Consider the following 17,813-nt stretch of genomic DNA (forward strand, 5'->3'; position numbering starts at 1 on the left):
ACTTTAAGTTTCTCAAAGGCAGCTGGAATCAATCCATTCAAGTTTTAATTCCAGCTCCACCATTTCCAGTACGACTTGGCAAGCCACTAAAACTCAGTTATCTCATCTGTAACATGGAGATAATCATTCCTGCCTTATTGGCTTGGCTTAGTGATTCAAATTTGTAAAATAGGCTGGGAGCAGTGGCTTATACTGTTATCCCAGCCCTTTGGGAGGCCAAGGCGGATGGTTCACTTGAGGTCAGGAGTTCGAGACCAGCCTGACCAACATGGTAAAACCCTGTCTCTACTAAAAATACAAAATTAGCCAGGCCTGGTGGTGCACACCTGTATTCCCAGCTACTTGGGAGGCTGAGGCAGGAGAATTGCTTGAACCCGGGAAGTGGAGGTTGCAGTGAACTGAGATTGCACCATTGCACTCCAGTCTGGGCAGCAAGAATGAAACTCCATCTCAAAAAAAAAAAAAAATTGTAAAATATTTGGCCAGGCACAGTGGCTCTCACCCGTAATCCCAGCACTTTTAGAGGCCAAGGCTTGAGCCCAGGAGTTTGAGACCAGCCTGGGCAACATGGCAAGACTCTTTCTCTACAAAATAAAGAAAATAAAAAATGAAATAAAATTTGTAAGATACTTCAAACCATGCCTGGGAGATAAATGCTCAGTAAATATGAGCTATAATAAAAATAAAAATAATTATTGTTGCAATTACTATTATTCATCTCTTTAATCTCGACATCTAGCACAAAAGTTGGTATGAAGTAAGCAGTCAGTGTTAAATAGAACTGTGGTTAATGCATTAACTGTGGTGAACCTAGAACTGTGCTGTTCTATGTAGTAGCCACCAGCTACATGTGTCTGTTGAGCACTTAAAATGAAGTATGTTGTAAGTGCAAAAACACACAGTGTTGAAGACTTAGCATGTAAAACAGAAAGTAAGATAACTCATAAATAATTTTTTATTTTTATTTTTTTGAGACAGGATCTCAGGCTGGAGTGCAGTGGCACAATCTTGGCTCACTGCAGCCTCAACCTCCCAGGCTCAAGCAATCCTCCCATATCAGCCTCCTGAGTAGCTGGGACTACAGGCGTTCACCACCACACCCAGCTAATTTTGTTTATTTTTTATAGAGATGACGTCTCGCTATGTTGCCCAGGCTGGTCTTGAACACCTGGGCTTGAGCAATCCTCCTGCCTTGGCCTCTCATAGTACTGGGATTTACAGGCATGAGTCACCATGCCCAGCATAATATTTTTTTTATATTAATTACATGTTGAAGTAATAAGATTTTGAATGTTTTAGGTTAAGTGAGATATATCCTTGTTTGTTTGAGATGGAGTTTCTCTCTTGTCGCCCAGGCTGGAGTGCAATGGCACAATCTCAGTTCACTGCAACCTCCCCTCCCGGGTTGAAGCGATTCTCTTGCCTCAGCCTCCTAAGTAGCCGGGATTACAGGCACCCGTCACCGCACTCAGCTAATTTTGGTATTTTTAGTAGAGAGGGGGTTTCACCATGTTGGCCAGGCTGGTCTCGAACTCCTGACCTCAGGTGATCTGCCAGCCTCGGCCTCCCAAAGTGCTGGGATTACAGGCGTAAGCCACCGTGCCTGGCCAAGTGAAATATAAGCCACCGTGCCTGGCCAAATGAAATATGTTCTTAAAAATAATCTTATCTGCTTGCTTTTACTTTTTAAAATGAGATGCCAGGAAGTTTAAAGTTACAAATGTGGTGGCTGCATTATCTTTCTATTGGACAGCACACACCTATTCATTCTTAACCTACTGTCACTATAGCAAATCTTCACACAACCTCATTTATGCTCAAATATGATGTAAGCTCTAGGAGTGTCAATAATTCATTTAGGACGATGATTCATTGAGAATCAAAAGTACATCCAATTGGTTTGTAAAGGATTTTCCATGCAGGGTTAATAAGCTAGTGTACAGAAGTGTGTCGAAAAGGGACTAAAGTTTTACTGGGATTTTCCAGGTTCGCTGTGATCCTGAGATTCAAGAACTGCGTCAGTGGCAGAAGAAACTTCGCGAGGCCAAGCACATTCACCAGCGAGTCAAAATTTTCTGGGCCAAGCAAGAACAAAAAGGTAAGTTGCTGGATTCACTGTCCTTAGTTCATTCAAGAAAAGCCTGATTCTTATTCCAGGCTCAAGAAGGAGGCCCTCTGAGCTTTTGTAAGGTCCTTGTCTGCATGGAACTCAGCTTGTGCATGGGGGAAGTGGCTGCATATTAAGATTCTGCTCTGGAATGACAGAGGTGATGTGATATAATTTACAGGGCCATTTCTCTCCCACAGGGACAAATTCAGTGTCTCCCTGTGTCTGCAGGTTTCTATTTTTGAAGCTACAAGACATCAAGAATAACCCATTATTTTGGAAACACAGTGTCTATCAGTATGATGGATAGTTACAGTTATTCTTCTAAGTTGTTGATTGTGTGTCTGAACTCAGATGGTATTTTATGCTTGTCTTCTCCCCTTTTGCGATGGCTAATTTTATGTGTCAACTTGACCGGGCTGTGAGATGCCCAGATTAAACATTATTTCTAGATCTCTCTGTCAAGGTGTTTCCAGAGAGATTAGCATTTGAATTGATTGACCAAATAAAGCAGATGGACCTCCCTAATGGGCTTCATCCAATGTGTTAAGGGCCTGAATAGAACAAAATGGTGGAGGAAGGTTGCATGAACTCTGCCTGGCCATGTGAGCTGGGGGCCTTGATCTTCTGCCCTTGGTGCTCCTGGCTTGCAGGCCTTCAAACCCAGACTAGAATCTACACTATTGGTTCTCTGGACTTCCTAGGTCTCTAGCTTGCAAATGGCAGATTGTGGGACTTCTCAGTCACCACAATTTCATGAGCCGATATCTTCTTTTTTTTTTTTTTTTGAGATAGAGTCTCACTCTGTTCACCCAGGCTGGAGTGCAGCGGCGTGACCTTGGTTCACTGCAACCTCCGCCTTCTGGGTTCAAGTGATTCTCCAGCCTCAGCCTCCTGAGTAGCTGGGATTACAGGCTTGCTCCACCACGCCTGGGTAATTTTTGTATTTTTAGTAGACACAGGGTTTCACCATGTTGGCCAGGCTAGTCTTGAACTCCTGACCTCAAGTGATCTGCCGCCTCGGCCTCCCAAAGTGCTGGGATTACAGGCATGAGCCAGCACGCCTGGCTGATATGTTTTCTTTCTTTTCTTTTCTTTTTTTTTTTTTTGAGATGGAGTCTCGCTCTGTCGCTTAGGCTGGAGTGCAGTGGCCGGATCTCAGCTCACTGCAACCTCCGCCTCCTGGAGTCAAGCAATTCTCCTGTCTCAGCCTCCTGAGTAGCTGGGATTACAGGTGCCTGCCACCATGCCCGGCTAATTTTTGTATTTTTAGTAGAGACAGGGTGTCACCGTACATATTGGCCAGGCTAGTCTCAAACTCCTGACCTCAGGTGATCTGCCCACCTTGGCCTCCCAAAGTGCTGGCATTACAGGCATGAGCCACCGTGCCCAACCTGATACGTTTTCAAATGGGAAAAATTAAATTGCAGAACTATAAGTTTTTATTCATATAAAAAAATATGTATGGCCTTTAATCCTAGGACTTCGGGGGCCTGAGGCAGGTGGATCACCTGAAGTCAGAAGTTCAAGACCAGCCTGGCCAACATGGTGAAACCCTGTCTCTACTAAAAATACAAAAATTAGCCGGGCATGGTGGCGGGCACCTGTAATCCCAGCTACTTGAACCTAGAAGGCAGAGGTTGCAGTGAGCCAAGATCGTGCTACTGCACTTCAGCCTAGGCAACACAGCCAGACACCGTCTCAAAAAATATATATATATATAAAATATATTATATGTTTATATATATAATATATAATATATATTTTATATATAATTAAATATATATTTTATATGTGATATATATTATATGTATTTATATATAAATATATGTATTTATATATATTTATATATAAATATATGTATTTATATATATTTATATATAAATATATGTATTTATATAAAAATATTTATATATAAATATAAATATATTATAAATATATATAATATGTATGCATGGAAACACAGAGATGCTAAACAGTCTGGAAGAAAATTATTGGTAGTTACCTTTGAGAATTTGGACCAGAGGGGTGGAACCACACTGTTGGAATCTTTTAGATAAGCATATAGTACTTTATAATTATGAGAAACTACAAAAAATAGTCATACATCCCTCAGCAGGCCACAGGCCATCATGCCTTGGGTCGTCTAACCTCCCCATCCTACCCTGTCCCCATCCTCCCTCAGTGGGCTGCAGCCCTTCTAGTCTCTTTTCTGTTCTTACAATGTGCCAATGCCTTCTTCACCTTGAGACTCTGTACTTCCTATTCCTTTTTTTTTTTTTTTTCTGAGACAGAGTCTCACTCTGTCACCCAGGCTGGAGTGCAGTGGCGCAATCTCAGCTCACTGCAACCTCCACCTCTGGGGTTCAAGCGATTCTCATGCCTCAGCCTCCCAAGTAGCTGGGATTACAGGCGTTTGCCACCATGCCCAGCTGATTTTCGTTTTTTTCGTAGAGACGGGGTTTCACCATGTTGGCCAGGCTGGTCCTGACCTCCTGACCTCAAGTGATCCTCCTTCCTCGGTCTCCCAAAATGCTGGGATTACAGGCATCAGCCACCATGCCTATTGCTCAGCCAGGATGGAGAACCTAAGGAGATGCGAGATGCCCAGTTGTTTTGTGCTTTCTTTAAAATGTGGAGTCCTTTAGGCCTGTGCTCTCGGCTCTGGGCAACAAGTCCCGCTGATGCTTGACTGTACAGCTGCTATTAGGTTGGTGCAAGAATAATTGCAGTTTTTGCCATTAAAAATAATGACATTAAATGCAATTACTTTTGCACCAACCTAAATTTATTTACTGGACAATTGTCTTCCCCACTAGCATGTAACCTACATGAAATAATAGGACACATTGACATCATGGTACCTCCTGATGTGATGTGTCTGCCTGGCTTAACTCCTAGTACAGTGCCTGGCACAAAGTGAGCACCAGATAAATATCAGTTGAACGAATGAATGAATGAATGAATGGAGCTGTGAGGTTTAAATGAGTCAATAAACAGAAAGTTCCTGGTGCAGAGTAGGAGCACATCAAATTGGTGATCTAAGCTGCCCTTGTAAAGAAGCAGCTTGAGCTATCACTGTTTGGCTGGCTCAGCACAGGCCTCTGTTCCATGCACAACTGCAGTTTCATTTGGCTTCAAAACTGGAAGGCAATCAGGGCTGTAATCAGTTTAAAGGTTGAGGAAAGTGCAGCATGCCTATTTCTTTCTGTTGGTCTGTATTCTTTGGATTTGATTTGCAGTTGGTTGATTGACTGATTGGGCTCACTTCGGAGCAGGGAGAATAGACTGGAGTTCATGCTTTTATCCAGCCTGCAGCAGAGGGACTGGAGAGGCTGGTGGAAGCAGTTCCATTTCCACCATCTGCTGCTGGCTTCCCGTGCCACCTTCCAAGGGCTCCGGAAGGAGTGAGCCATGCTTTCCAAACAAGAAACACCTCTTCAGTAAATACCCCAGTGTGAACCCATGGATAGGTTCCCATATACGCTGAGACCGTGAAATGGCCTTTGGGCAAACAAGCCAATTCTGAAGTCTGTCCCCAGGTCTGTGATCAGTTAACAAGGAAGTCAGGACAGCAGAAAGGACAGGTAAAGGACCGGGCTTTGGAGTTGGCCAGACCTGCCCTTGGAATCCTAACTACCCCTTCTATCCATGTGACCCTGATCTACTGAACTTCATGAAGCTTCAGTTTTCCCTTGTGCAAAACGGGACTAGTAATAATAGTGTCTATCTCGTACAAGTGTTATTACAAGATTATAAGAGATGATGATCTTTAGAACAAGTCCTGGCACATAGTTCCCATAAATGTTAGTTATTGTCATGATAGTATTATTAAAATATTTGTGTTGATTTCTTCCAATAGACTCCAAGCTCCATGGGCTTTCCTGTAGGACCGTGTTTGTCTTATTCATCATGAGCCTGGCACAGAGCAGGTGGTCTGTACATATTTAGGGGATGAAGCTCTGGGCTTCATTTTACATATGAAGAAATGAAGTTCCAGCAAGATTGAGTGACTTGCCCAAGGTCACACAGCAGAGGAGAGCCTGGGGCTGGGCCCAGGACTTCCCTTTCTCTGTCCAGTGTTCTAACACATCCTGGAGGACAGATGCAGAGAGCTAAGACATTCTCTTAGATTCTGCCCTCAGACCCAGCTTCTCAGGAATCTTCTGGAACATGACATACGACCTGTTCAGTTTCCTCTCTGGGCTTCAGGGTTCTTGCTGTTTATGTTTTCATGGACTGAAGCCTCCAGCTAGGGGCTGAATTATGAGAAGCAGAGTACAACCTGCTGCACACCAGGTGAAGCAGAACTTCTTGTTCCCTTTAACTGTCGCCGAGTTGAATCATTTTGTTAAGCTCATGCGCTAGAGTTACTTCCTATTTTAAACCTTATGAATCTGGGTAGTGTGGGGGGTTACAAAATAAATCTCCCCAGCCAAGGTGACACCTCAATTAGACCTCAAAGGCTTGCAGTGAAGCAGTTTGAAAATGGATGTTAAGCACATGCTAGTTCTCCTTTAGACTTGCAATAAAAAATAGTGGAGTGATTGCAAATGAAAATGGTTTTTCAACTTCATTAAAAAAAAAAAAGCTCATCTATGTACAAATCCAGGAGACAGGCATATCTTTTTAAGTTGTTGCCATTTTATCCACATTGTGCTCCGGCATTTACAGTACAAAGAGATTTTACCAAGTTCATAGCTTAGAGCAACCTTGGGCAGTCAGGAGGTCTGAGGGAGAGTCACATCAGCTGTCGGGGTGGAATTGTGGTCATATATAGCCCGTCTCACATTACAGTGAGTCAGAGACTGCCTGTCCCAAACAGTATTTTCTTCTAGGATGGAAGCGGTGTGAAGTTATCTTCAAGTCTCTATCCATCAGGACAGATGCAGGAATTATTTTAAAACGTGTATGGTAAGAATTTCAGCCAATGTAGTTTAAAATAAGATGCCCAAGTCATTTTTGAGATGTAGTAAAAAATATCGTGTCTCGATTAATAGCATATTTTTAGCCTCACATAGTCAGTAATTGTTTTCAAATGTGCTTTGTAATTGAATATCCATATTTTATTTAGAAATCTAGTATGAGCAGGGAGAAAGAAACCATAGAAATTGTTCCCATAACATCAGATTACATTACATATGTGTGTGTATATATATATATGCACACACATATATATACATCATATATATCATCAGATAAATTTATCATGTATGTGTTTGTGTGTATATTCTTTATATATGCACAAATAATCTCTAAATAACTATCACTTCTTAATGTTTTGAAGAAAAGGCAGAGACTTGGAGGGAGAGATTGATCTGTCAAAGGAAATGAATTGTCTACTTTTTGTTTGCTTAACTGTTTATTTCCTACTTCATTCCAAGAGTGGTTTTTAGTAGTTACGGAAATACACACAATATGATATTTTTAGGTAAAGGTGGTAATTAAGGAATAATTAAGATTAGGGAAAAAAATAAAGCCACTCAGTTCTGTAAGTAAAATACTTAACTTCAAGGCCTAGGCTGACAAATACAAATTATATATATTCAAGGTGTGCAACATGATGATTTAATATTCGTATACTGTATTAGTCCATTTTCACACTGCTATAAAGAATACCTGAGACTGGGTAATTTATAAAGAAAAGAGGTTTAATTGACTTACAGTTCTGCATGGCTGGGAAGTCTCAGGAAACTTAAAATCATGGCAGAAGGCAAAAGGGAAGCAAGGCACGTCTTATATGGCGGCAGGAGAGAGAGAGAGAGTGAGGGGGGAACTGTCAAACATAAACCATCAGATCTCATGAGAACTCACTCACTATCATAAGAACAGTATGGGGGAAACCTCCCCCATGATCCAGTCACCTCCCACCAGATCCCTCCTTCCACACATGGGGATTACAATTCGAGATGAAATTTGGGTGGGGACACAGAGCCAAGCCATATCATACATACTGTGTAATGATTACTATGATCAAATTAATGAACACATCTATCACCCTTAGTTACAATTTGTGTGTGTGTATGTGTGTGGTGAGGACACTTAAAATCTGCTCTCTTACCAATTTTTAAATAAACAATTCAGTATTATTAACTGTAGTTACCATACTTTACATTAGATCCCCAGAACTTATTCATCTTATAACTGAAAGTTTGTACCCTTTGACCAACATAGAAGTTTCTTAGGAAAACATGCCAAAGTAAAGATGGAAATAGAATCTATTACATAAATTCATAGTGTCCATAAGAAAAAAGACAAACCATTTGTTCAGGAAATACTCAGCGCTTCCCTAATACATTATGCAATGTGAATCATGGCCTCAAAAGTGTTCCTATAGTGAATAGAAATATGGCTCTGAGCTTCCAGGAAGCCACAACAATAAAGGAAATAGGATTATTAATGATTTATTGTGTCCTCAAGATTAAGTGAGTTTCTTGGAAGCACACCTTCCTGGAGCTGAGACTTGATTTTTCTTTCATAAAGAGGACACTATAACATACTGAACACCATTTTATTCCCAAATATAGTAAGTTTCTTAGAGCAGTGTTTCCTTCTAGAGGGAAAACATGAAAGCCCGGAGTAGAGGGTGGAGACCAGAGCAAGTTCTTTTCCCTAATTTTAATTTAGACCACAATGACAAATCCTAGCGATTAGGATTTCCCTGTGGTTTAAAGGCTATTCTTAAGATGAACACCTCATCTTACCGCCCCACTTGCTTGTGACCTTAGGATTTGCTGGAGGCTGTGGTCACAGCTGTAATCCCAGTGCTTTGGGAGGCCAAGGTGGGAGAATTGCTTGAGCCTAGGAGTTCGAGACCAGCCTGGGCAACACAATGAGACCCCGTCTCTACAAAAAATAAAATTAGCCAGGCATGCTAGCACACTCCTGTAGTCCCAGCTACTCAGGAAGCTGAGGTGGGAGGATTGCTTGAGCCTAGGAACCCGAGGCTGCACTGAGCGGTGACTGCACCACTGCACAGCAGCCTGGGTAATGAGCAAGACCTCGTCTCAAAATAAATAAATAAATAAGGTATGCTGGAACTTAGTTCTTTCCTTCCTAGCCCATGTAATTGGGTGCATTGCCGAGAGCAGAGAAGGATGTCTGCAACTAAGGAGTAGCTACGAGCGATGGAACTTATACCATGTGCCAGACACTACACTAAGCACCTTATGTTTCCACGTAGTCCTCACACCTGGTATCTCAGAGAGGTGAGATCATCTCCATCGTACAGATGAGGAAACCGGGGCTGGGAGGATACACGGCTTGCACAAGTCCACGCAGCCAGTCAGTCCAGAGACCAGGGATTTGAACCCGGATCTACCTGATGCCAAAGAGGCTAGAGCCATCCCAGGCCATGCTGTTCTGTAACCCAAGTGCCCAATAGGCCACAGTGGTCCAGTGCAAAGCTTCTCAGCGTGGTAACTAAGGACCCACAGGCTGGACAGCAGGCAGTGTCTGGCTATGCCTCCCAGCCTGCACCCTGACACTGGAGTGACCACAGACCACTAGTATAAGGGAGGCTTGGCAGTAGAGGAGGCTGAGAGCCCCATTCAAAGGATGCAGGATCTACATGAGTGTTTTGGGGAGATATTTTCACTAAAGCAAGAAACCAGGGTTAAGTGAATAAGGATAAGAATATTCTTTTCTCCCTCTTTCCAAATCCTCTGTCCATCTACATTTGAGGAGCAGAGAAGGGTTTGGCCACCAGAGAGGGAACCTGGGTACCGGGAACACTCTAGCCTGTGGCTCAGGAAGTGAGTTCTAGCATTAGTTGAGAAACTTTGTGACCAACAGTCTATCATCTAACAAAAAAGGTCAAGTTTTAGTGATGTATTTTCCAAAGACAATCACTGTTGAGTATATCAGCCCATAGTTTTCCCATTCATCTATCAACATACAAATATAAGCCAGGCGCGGTGGCTCACGCCTATAGCTCCAGCACTTTGGAAGGCCGAGGCAGGCGGATCACTTGAGGCCGGGAGTTTGAGATCAGCCTGGCCAACATGGTGAAACCCCGTCTCTACTAAAAATACAAAAAAATTAGCCAGGCATGGTGGCACATGCTTGTAGTCCCAGCTACTTGGAAGGCTGAGGCATGAGAATTGTGTGAACCAGGAGGTGGAGGTTGCAGTGAGGTGGAGGTTGCAGTGAGCCGAGATCACACTACTGCACTTTAGCCTGGGTGACAGAGCAAGACTCTGTCTCAAAAAAATAAAAAACGTAAATATATATATTTATAAACATGTAACCATATTATATATGCTGTACCGTAACTTGCTTGTTTTTTCTTCACTTGGCAATATATCATTGCCATCTGCTTCATGCCAGCACACACAGATCTATCCCATTATTTTTAGTGGCTCCATAAAAATGATAGCGCTGTACCATACTTTTGTAAAACCAATTCCTATGAATGGATAGTTGGCTTGTATTATGAACAATGCTCCATAAACATTGTTGTAGCTATATTCTACCTTACTTGTAGAAGTATTTCTTTTGCTTTTCTTTTCTTTTTTTTTTTTTTGAGACAGAGTCTCGCTCTGTCGCCCAGACTGAAGTGCAGTGGCACAGTCTTGGGTCACTGCAACATCCGCCTCCCGGGTTCAAGTGATTCTCCTGCCTCAGCCTCTTGAGTAGCTGGGATTATAGGCGAGTGCCACCACACCCAGTTAATTTTTGTATTTTTAGTAGAGACGGGGTTTCACCATGTTGGCTAGTCTGGTCTCGAACTCCTGACCTCAGGTGATCCACCCGCCTCGGCCTCTTAAAGTGCTGGAATTACAGGCGTGAGCCACCATGCCCAGCCTTGTAGAAGTATCTCTATAGGATTAATTCCTAGAAGTGGAGTTGCTGGGTCAAAGGACACGCACATATTAAATTTAGACAGTGATCACCATACTGTCATCCAAAAATGTTATATTAATTTATACTTAATGCTACCAACCCACTGTGGGACTTTTGATGGGTGATGTCATCTTTGTGCTACATTTTCTCTACTTGTAAAATGAGAATTCTTATGCCTCAGTAATAATTCTAAATGAGGTCATTGTTTTGATAGGACCATGGCTCCTTCAGAAGAAATATATCTGTAAATCTAAGGTGTCATTTTCATTTTCATTTTTTTCTTTCATAGTTCCTCAAAACTTAGTTCCTTCTCCATTTTAACCTGCAAAATAAAGAATTTGATTAAGAGACATCTAGTGACTTCATGCCTTGGCACTGCCTTCACCAATTCTATTTTTAGGACTCACCAGTGTCTGGGGATGTTTGGATGACATCAACTTTTACACATATCTTTTCATTTAAAATTTGCAAAAGTATGCACAGCTGTGACATGACACAAGCCTCCCACTGCAATGCCTGAAGATCCCTACTGTTCTGAGATTAAAAAAATAAAAGATGATTTCCTTTCTTAATGATTTGCCCTAAAAGTTCAAGATCCTGTATTGAAGTTTATGCGAATGACCACTTCCAACTTCATGAGCTTCATCTCTGATGTGATCTCGGCTCACTGCAACCTCCGTCTCCCGGGTTCAAGTGATTCTCCTGTCTCAGCCTCCCGAGTAGCTGGGACTACAGGCACACGCCACCACGCCTGGCTAATTTTTGTATTTTTAGTAGAGATGGGGTTTCACCATGTTGGCCAGGATGCTCTTGATCTCTTGACTTTGTGATCTGCCCACCCTGGCCTCCCAAAGTGCTGGGATTACAGGCGTTAGCCACCGTTCCCGGCTGATGCAGAATACTTTTGAAGGATATAGATAAATCTACAAACCCCTAGACGGCTCATGACCAGATTGGGCTAAGTTTCCCATTTCTCACTGTGCAACCTCGAGCAGGTTGCTTAACCTCTCTGTGACTCAGTTTGTCTGGCAATACAATGGCAATACTAATACTAGTAACCAAGCCATAGAGTTTTTGTGAGGATTAAATGAACTGGAATAGTGCCTGGCCCATAATAAGTGATCAATAAATGATAATTATTATTAATTAAGCAAAGCATTCAACATATGGTTAATACATATTGTTAAGAATATTGGCAGCCAGGTGCAGTCACTCATGCCTGTAATACCAACACTTTGGGAGGCCAAGATGGGAGGATCACTCGAGAGCCCAGGAGTTCGAGACCAGCCCGGGCAACATAGGGAGACTATCTCTACAAAAAATATGAAAACTAGCTGGGTATGGTGGTCTGTGCATGTGGTCCCAGCTACTTGGGAGGCTGAGGCAGGAGGATCTCTTGGTCTTGGGAGGTTGAGGCTTCAGAAAGCCATGATCACGCTGCTGTACTCCAGCCTGGGCAACAGAGTAAGACCCTGTCTCAAAAAAATAAAAATAAAAATATTGGCTTTGGAGGGTCTGACAGAACCGAGCTCCTGCCTTTTACCATCAGGATGGTTCCTGGGCAAGTTGTTAATCCTCTCCAGGCTGTTTTCTCCTCTGTTGTGTGGGGACAATTAGGATCTGTCACAAAGGGCTACTGTGAGGATTAAGTAAAACAGCCGTGTATGGAATTAAACAGATCTCTGGCACAAAGTGAATGGTCAGTAACTGGTGGCTGGTTTTAGTAATATTTTTTAAAGCTGTCAACAAAAATAAAGTTTTTATTCCAGGTAATTTATGTACAGCAGTGGTTCTCAATGCTGGCTGCAGATTAGAATCTCCTGGGGGAAATTTATAAGCTGTGTCAGGCTAGAGGCCAGAAAAAGTGATTACATGGGTTTATTCTTGGTAGAGAATGTGTTGTAACCACATCAGCAAAGCCCTAATACTATGGATTAGCTACAAGATCCCAGTAATAGCTTTGGATTCAAAATCTTCCTTTGCGAGGCTCTTCTCACTAATGCAGTTTCATTTGGTCTAAAATTCAGGGGATCTCAGTTCCTGTTCGACTCTGCAATTTACCAGCTACATGGACCTTGCTTTCTGCTTTGAAAAATTGAATGGTTGAATCAGGAAATCTCTATAACAGCAAAACAGAATATCCCATAGGTGTTTGCTGTAGAATATCCTGCCTCCCAGGCAAGAGGCCTGCTGTCTGGGCGAATCTAAACCTTGAAAACCTGTTGCTGCCGTTTTGGTGGCTGTTGCTGGGTTTGGGAGTTTGGTCTCAAAGTTGAAGGCAAGAACAATAGATGGTGAACGTTCTGCTCACTACTGGGCTTTTGTTGGGGAAAGCGAGGTGGGATCACTGGGGGAGGCAGAGAGTAAATCCGGAAGTTTAGAGGGTGAGGCAGAGAAGAGGGAGGCATGAATTCGGTATTTGGCAATTTGGGAAAGTTTGGAGGAAAAGAGTAGGGAGGTTTAAAGGAGATTTTTGTGAAGTTTGATCACATGTTTGAGAAGGTAGGAAGCACATATTCTGGAAGGAGGCTCCTCCTGTCACTACATTTGAACCTGTCACACCCAGAATGACTCTTTCTGAATGCAAGTTGGAGCTAACCGGGAGGGCAATGGGAAATTCTGTCTGCCTTGTCAAGCTGTGGCCTGGCCTACAGGACAGCGTTGCCTACCTGTGGCTGCCAAATGTTGGGTGTCTGCAAAGATCCGCAATCCTCATAGCAGCTCTGATTTGGAGTGCCAACTACATGCCAGGCACTTTGCATATATTATTTCTAATCTTCACAGCAAACAGAATGAGTAGAAATTATTATTGCCCAGCCGGGCACAGTGGTTCATGCCTGTAATCCCAGCTCTTTGGGAGGCTGAGGTGGGCAGATCACTTGAGGTTAGGAGTTCAAGACCAGCCTGGCCAACATGGTGAAACCCTGTCTCTACTAAAAATACAATAATTAGCCAGGCATGATGGCAGGCGCCTGTAATCCCAGCTACTCGGGAGGCTGGGACTGCAGAATTGCTCGAACCTAGGAGGCAGAGGTTGCAGTGAGGCAAGATCACGCCACTGCACTCCAGCCTGGGCCACAGAGCGAGACTCCATAGCAAAAAAAAAAAAAAAAAGGAAGCTATTATTGCCCCTATCTTTCAGGGGAGGAAACTGTGTCTCAGAGGTTAAATCATTCACCTTTGGTCACACAGCTTTGAAGTGGCAGAACTGAGAAAATTTATTTATTTATTTATTTATTTTGGAGATAGGGTCTCACTCTGTCACCCAGGATGGAGTGCAATGGCATGATCTTGGCTCACTGCAACCTCCACCTCCGGGGTTCAAGGGTTCCTCCTGCCTCAGCCTCCCGAGTAGCTGGGATTACAGGCGCGCGCCATCACACCCTGCTAATTTTTGTATTTTTAATAGCAATGAGGTTTTACTATGTTGGCCAGGCTGGTCTCGAACTCCTGACTACAAGTGATCCACCCTCCTAGGCTTCCCAAAGTGCTGGGATTACAAGTGTGAGCCACCACACCCGGCCGATCACCCAGGATTTTAATGATTTATTTTGTTTATTATCTGTGTGACTGCACTAGAATGTAAGTTCTCTGACAGCAGGGACCTTTCTTTCCTATTTTGTTCACTGCTCTATCCTCAGCATCTAGAACAGTGCCCAGCACATGGTAGACAGTCAAGGAATACTTGTTGGTTGAATGAATGGATCTGTGTTACATAACCTCCTTCCCAGATCAGCCAGCTTGCCAAACGCTCTATGGGCAAGTAAACAGAACTGAGGCTGGACACAGTGGCTCACACCTGTAATCCCAGCGCTTTGGGAGGCCAAGTTGGGAGGATCACTTGAAGAGTTCGAGACTAGCCTGGGCAATGTTAAGAGACCCTGTATCCACTAAAAAAATAAAAAATAAATAACTGGGTAGCGTGGTGCCTGCCTGTAGACCCAGCTGCTCAGGAGGCTGAAGCAGGAGGACCTCTTAAAGCTCAGGAGGTTGAGGCTGCCGTGAGCTATGGTTGTGCCACTGCACTCCAGCCTGGGAGACAGAGCAAGACCCTGTCTCCAAAAAAAGAAAAATAAAGCAAACAGAACTGTTTCCAAAAAAAAAAAAAATTAAGGGAAGATATATGCTTACATATAATATATAAATGGATAAAGACCGCCTGTAATCTCAGCACTTTGGGAGGCCAAGGCAGGTGGATCACCTGAGATCAGGAGTTCAAGACCAGCCTGGGCAACATGGTGAAACCCTGTCTCTACTAAAAATACAAAAATTAGCTAGGCGTGGTGGCAGGCACCTGTAATCTCAGCTACTTAGAAGGCTGAAGCAGGAGAATCGCTTGAACCTGGGAGGTGGAGGTTGCAGTGAGCCAAGATCGCGCCATTGCACTCCAGCCTGAGCAACAGAGCGAGACTCCGTTTCAAAAAATAATAATAAAGAAAGAAAGACAAAAAGTCCATTAAAACATAATCCCCAGATGCTAATAGTGATTATCTCTGGGTGGTTGTAATGCAGGCGATTGATGAGTTGATTGATTTTTGCCTTTTTTTCTAAAACTGAAATGCAAGTGATTATTTTTCTTTTTCGATTATCCATAATTTCTAAAAATAATAAAAAGGAGTGTTTGTTTACATTCATTGTGCACTTACTATGAGGCAAGCATTTTCCCAAGCACTTTACTAGTAGCAACTCAATTATTCTTTATACCTTTGAAGTAGTTACTGCTATGGTCTCCATTTTATAGATGAAGAAACTGAGGCAGAGAGAGGTCAAACAGTATATCTGGGGCCACACAGCAAAAACATAGCAGAACCAAGCAGCTTGACTCCAGAGTCCTCCCTCTCTCTCTCCTCATTAGGCTGCAATGCACAGATGTTATTTATGGAGTTCAAACGCTCAAGAGAAATCTGTTGGTGTTCAGTTTCCTGCAAAGTCCATTAGGACTTCTGGTTGCATTGCCAAGGGCGTGAAGCACATGCTTCTTTATGCCTGTGAGCCTGCCTTAAAGAGTAACGATCCCGCCCACCAAATTGTCCCTGCTTCTCTCTGTGAGCACCAGTCCAAGGCTGTTGACACATGGTGTTCACCCTTAGGATCTAAATTTAGGATGTGAACAGCTAAAGCATCTTGCCAGTTTTCATATTCAACTCTCATTATCTCTTTTAAATTATCTTTTTAAAAATAATTTAAAACCTGTCCCCATATCAAAGCAATACATTCTCATTATGAAAAACACAGAATAGTAGCAAGAGATCTAAAAAAGGTACCCACCTCACTGTCACTGGTAATACTTTCGTGGCTACGAAACCTTTTCAAAAATGCCTTACTTTGCCAGATCTGAGTAGGAGGGAGATGGGGGAGACTAAGGAATCTTTTGCATGAGCCCTACTGTTGCCACGTGCATTGGAATTGCCCTCATTTTCTTCTCGTGGCATCCAGAGACTTGTCACTTAAGAGGTTTCAAAGTGACATTTGAAGCTGTTCAGGATGAGCAGCTAATAATAGTAGAAAGAGTCCTAGGCTTAGAGTCCCAAGACCTGCATTGGAACCCTAGCTGGAAACTTCCTAGCTGTGTGTCCTTGAGCAAGGCACTTAACCTTCCTGATCGCTCATCTTTTACATGCAGAATGAAATTAACACTGTCCCTGAAAACCCAACTGAGAGACAAGTTTATTTGTGTTAAAACAACAACAACTTGAGCTAATTTCACCTACAAATTCTTACTGGCTATGTGACCTTGAACAAGTTACTTAACTCTTCTAGCTTTCGGTTTTTTTACCTGTACAATGGAAATAAAAGCATCCCCCTCGCTGGATTCCAAAACGAGATAATGCTTGTAATGAATATGCTTAGTCCAATGCCTCATAAACATTAGGTGCTCAATAATGATCAGTGTCTACCATTGTAAGCCATCTTTTTTTTTTTTTGAGACGCAGTTTTGTTCTTGTCACCCAAGCTGGAGTTCAGTGGTGCGATCTCAGCTCACTGCAACCTCCACCTCCTGGGTTCAGGCAATTCTCCTGCCTCAGCCTCCTGAGTAGCTGGGATTATAGGCGCCCACCACCACGCCTAGCACATTTTTGTATTTTTAGTAGAGACAGGGTTTCACCATGTTGCCCAGGCTGGTCTCGAACTCCTGACCTCAGGTGATCTGCCCACCTCAGTATCCCAAAATGCTGGGATTACAGGTGTGAACCACCACACCCGGCCCCATATCATTTTTGAATCATTTTAGAGCAGTGTCTTTTCCCACTGAGTGGTGAAATCAATTAGTGGGTTGCCAAAAACACTTTGAAAAATGAAGTACAATATAGAGAACATATCAACATGCTTTGCTTATTGTAAGGGAAACACTTTTTGGAGAAATATTTGTTTGAGATGTGTTTGTGCATTGTAAAAGCAATGTAAAACATATTTTTTAAGTTGAAGGTGGCAGTTTAAATATATGAAAACCACTAAGTTAGATTATAAATTTGGTTCCCATGGTTTTAGATTTTCCCTGAATTTGCCAAGGTGGTGTGTCTTTGGCTTACAAACCAAGGTACCTTGGGAAATAATCATGTTAATGTACTTTAACATCTTCTGTAAAATTTTTTTTGGGGTCAAAATCCATTAAATCCTTTTCAAAAATAAATCCATATGTAAAATGTCATCCAGCAAATGGTGCCAGGAAAAATGTTGCTTCCCTTGAAAATGGTTTGCTTCTTCCCTGACTTTCCCTTTTTGCCTTGTTGGCCAGGATGCTCAGAGTTCGATGTGAAACTCATTTATAGCAACGTCTCAAACGCTATAGTTAGCATATCTAAATTATCCATTTCTCTTCATGCTTGGTTTTCTTTTTCTGTTTTGATTTACCATCTTTTAT

The 17,813-nt window shown here is 42.6% G+C and overlaps 1 protein-coding gene across 6 annotated transcripts in view; it reads left to right on the forward strand.

Annotated features, from left to right (window-relative positions):
• The window catches only part of IQCK (IQ motif containing K), a 142,471-nt gene that overhangs the window by 109,592 nt on the left and 15,066 nt on the right, over window positions 1-17,813 (forward strand). For all 6 annotated transcript variants that reach the window (XM_063700016.1, XM_019012054.3, XM_055365384.2 and 3 more), the window contains one exon: window positions 1,987-2,098. In XM_063700016.1, coding sequence (XP_063556086.1) covers window positions 1,987-2,098 — 112 coding nt within the window. The remainder of the gene's footprint in view (window positions 1-1,986; window positions 2,099-17,813) is intronic.

Source organism: Gorilla gorilla, chromosome 18 (assembly GCF_029281585.2).
Source record: "Gorilla gorilla gorilla isolate KB3781 chromosome 18, NHGRI_mGorGor1-v2.1_pri, whole genome shotgun sequence".
Classification (NCBI taxonomy): Eukaryota; Metazoa; Chordata; class Mammalia; order Primates; family Hominidae; genus Gorilla; species Gorilla gorilla.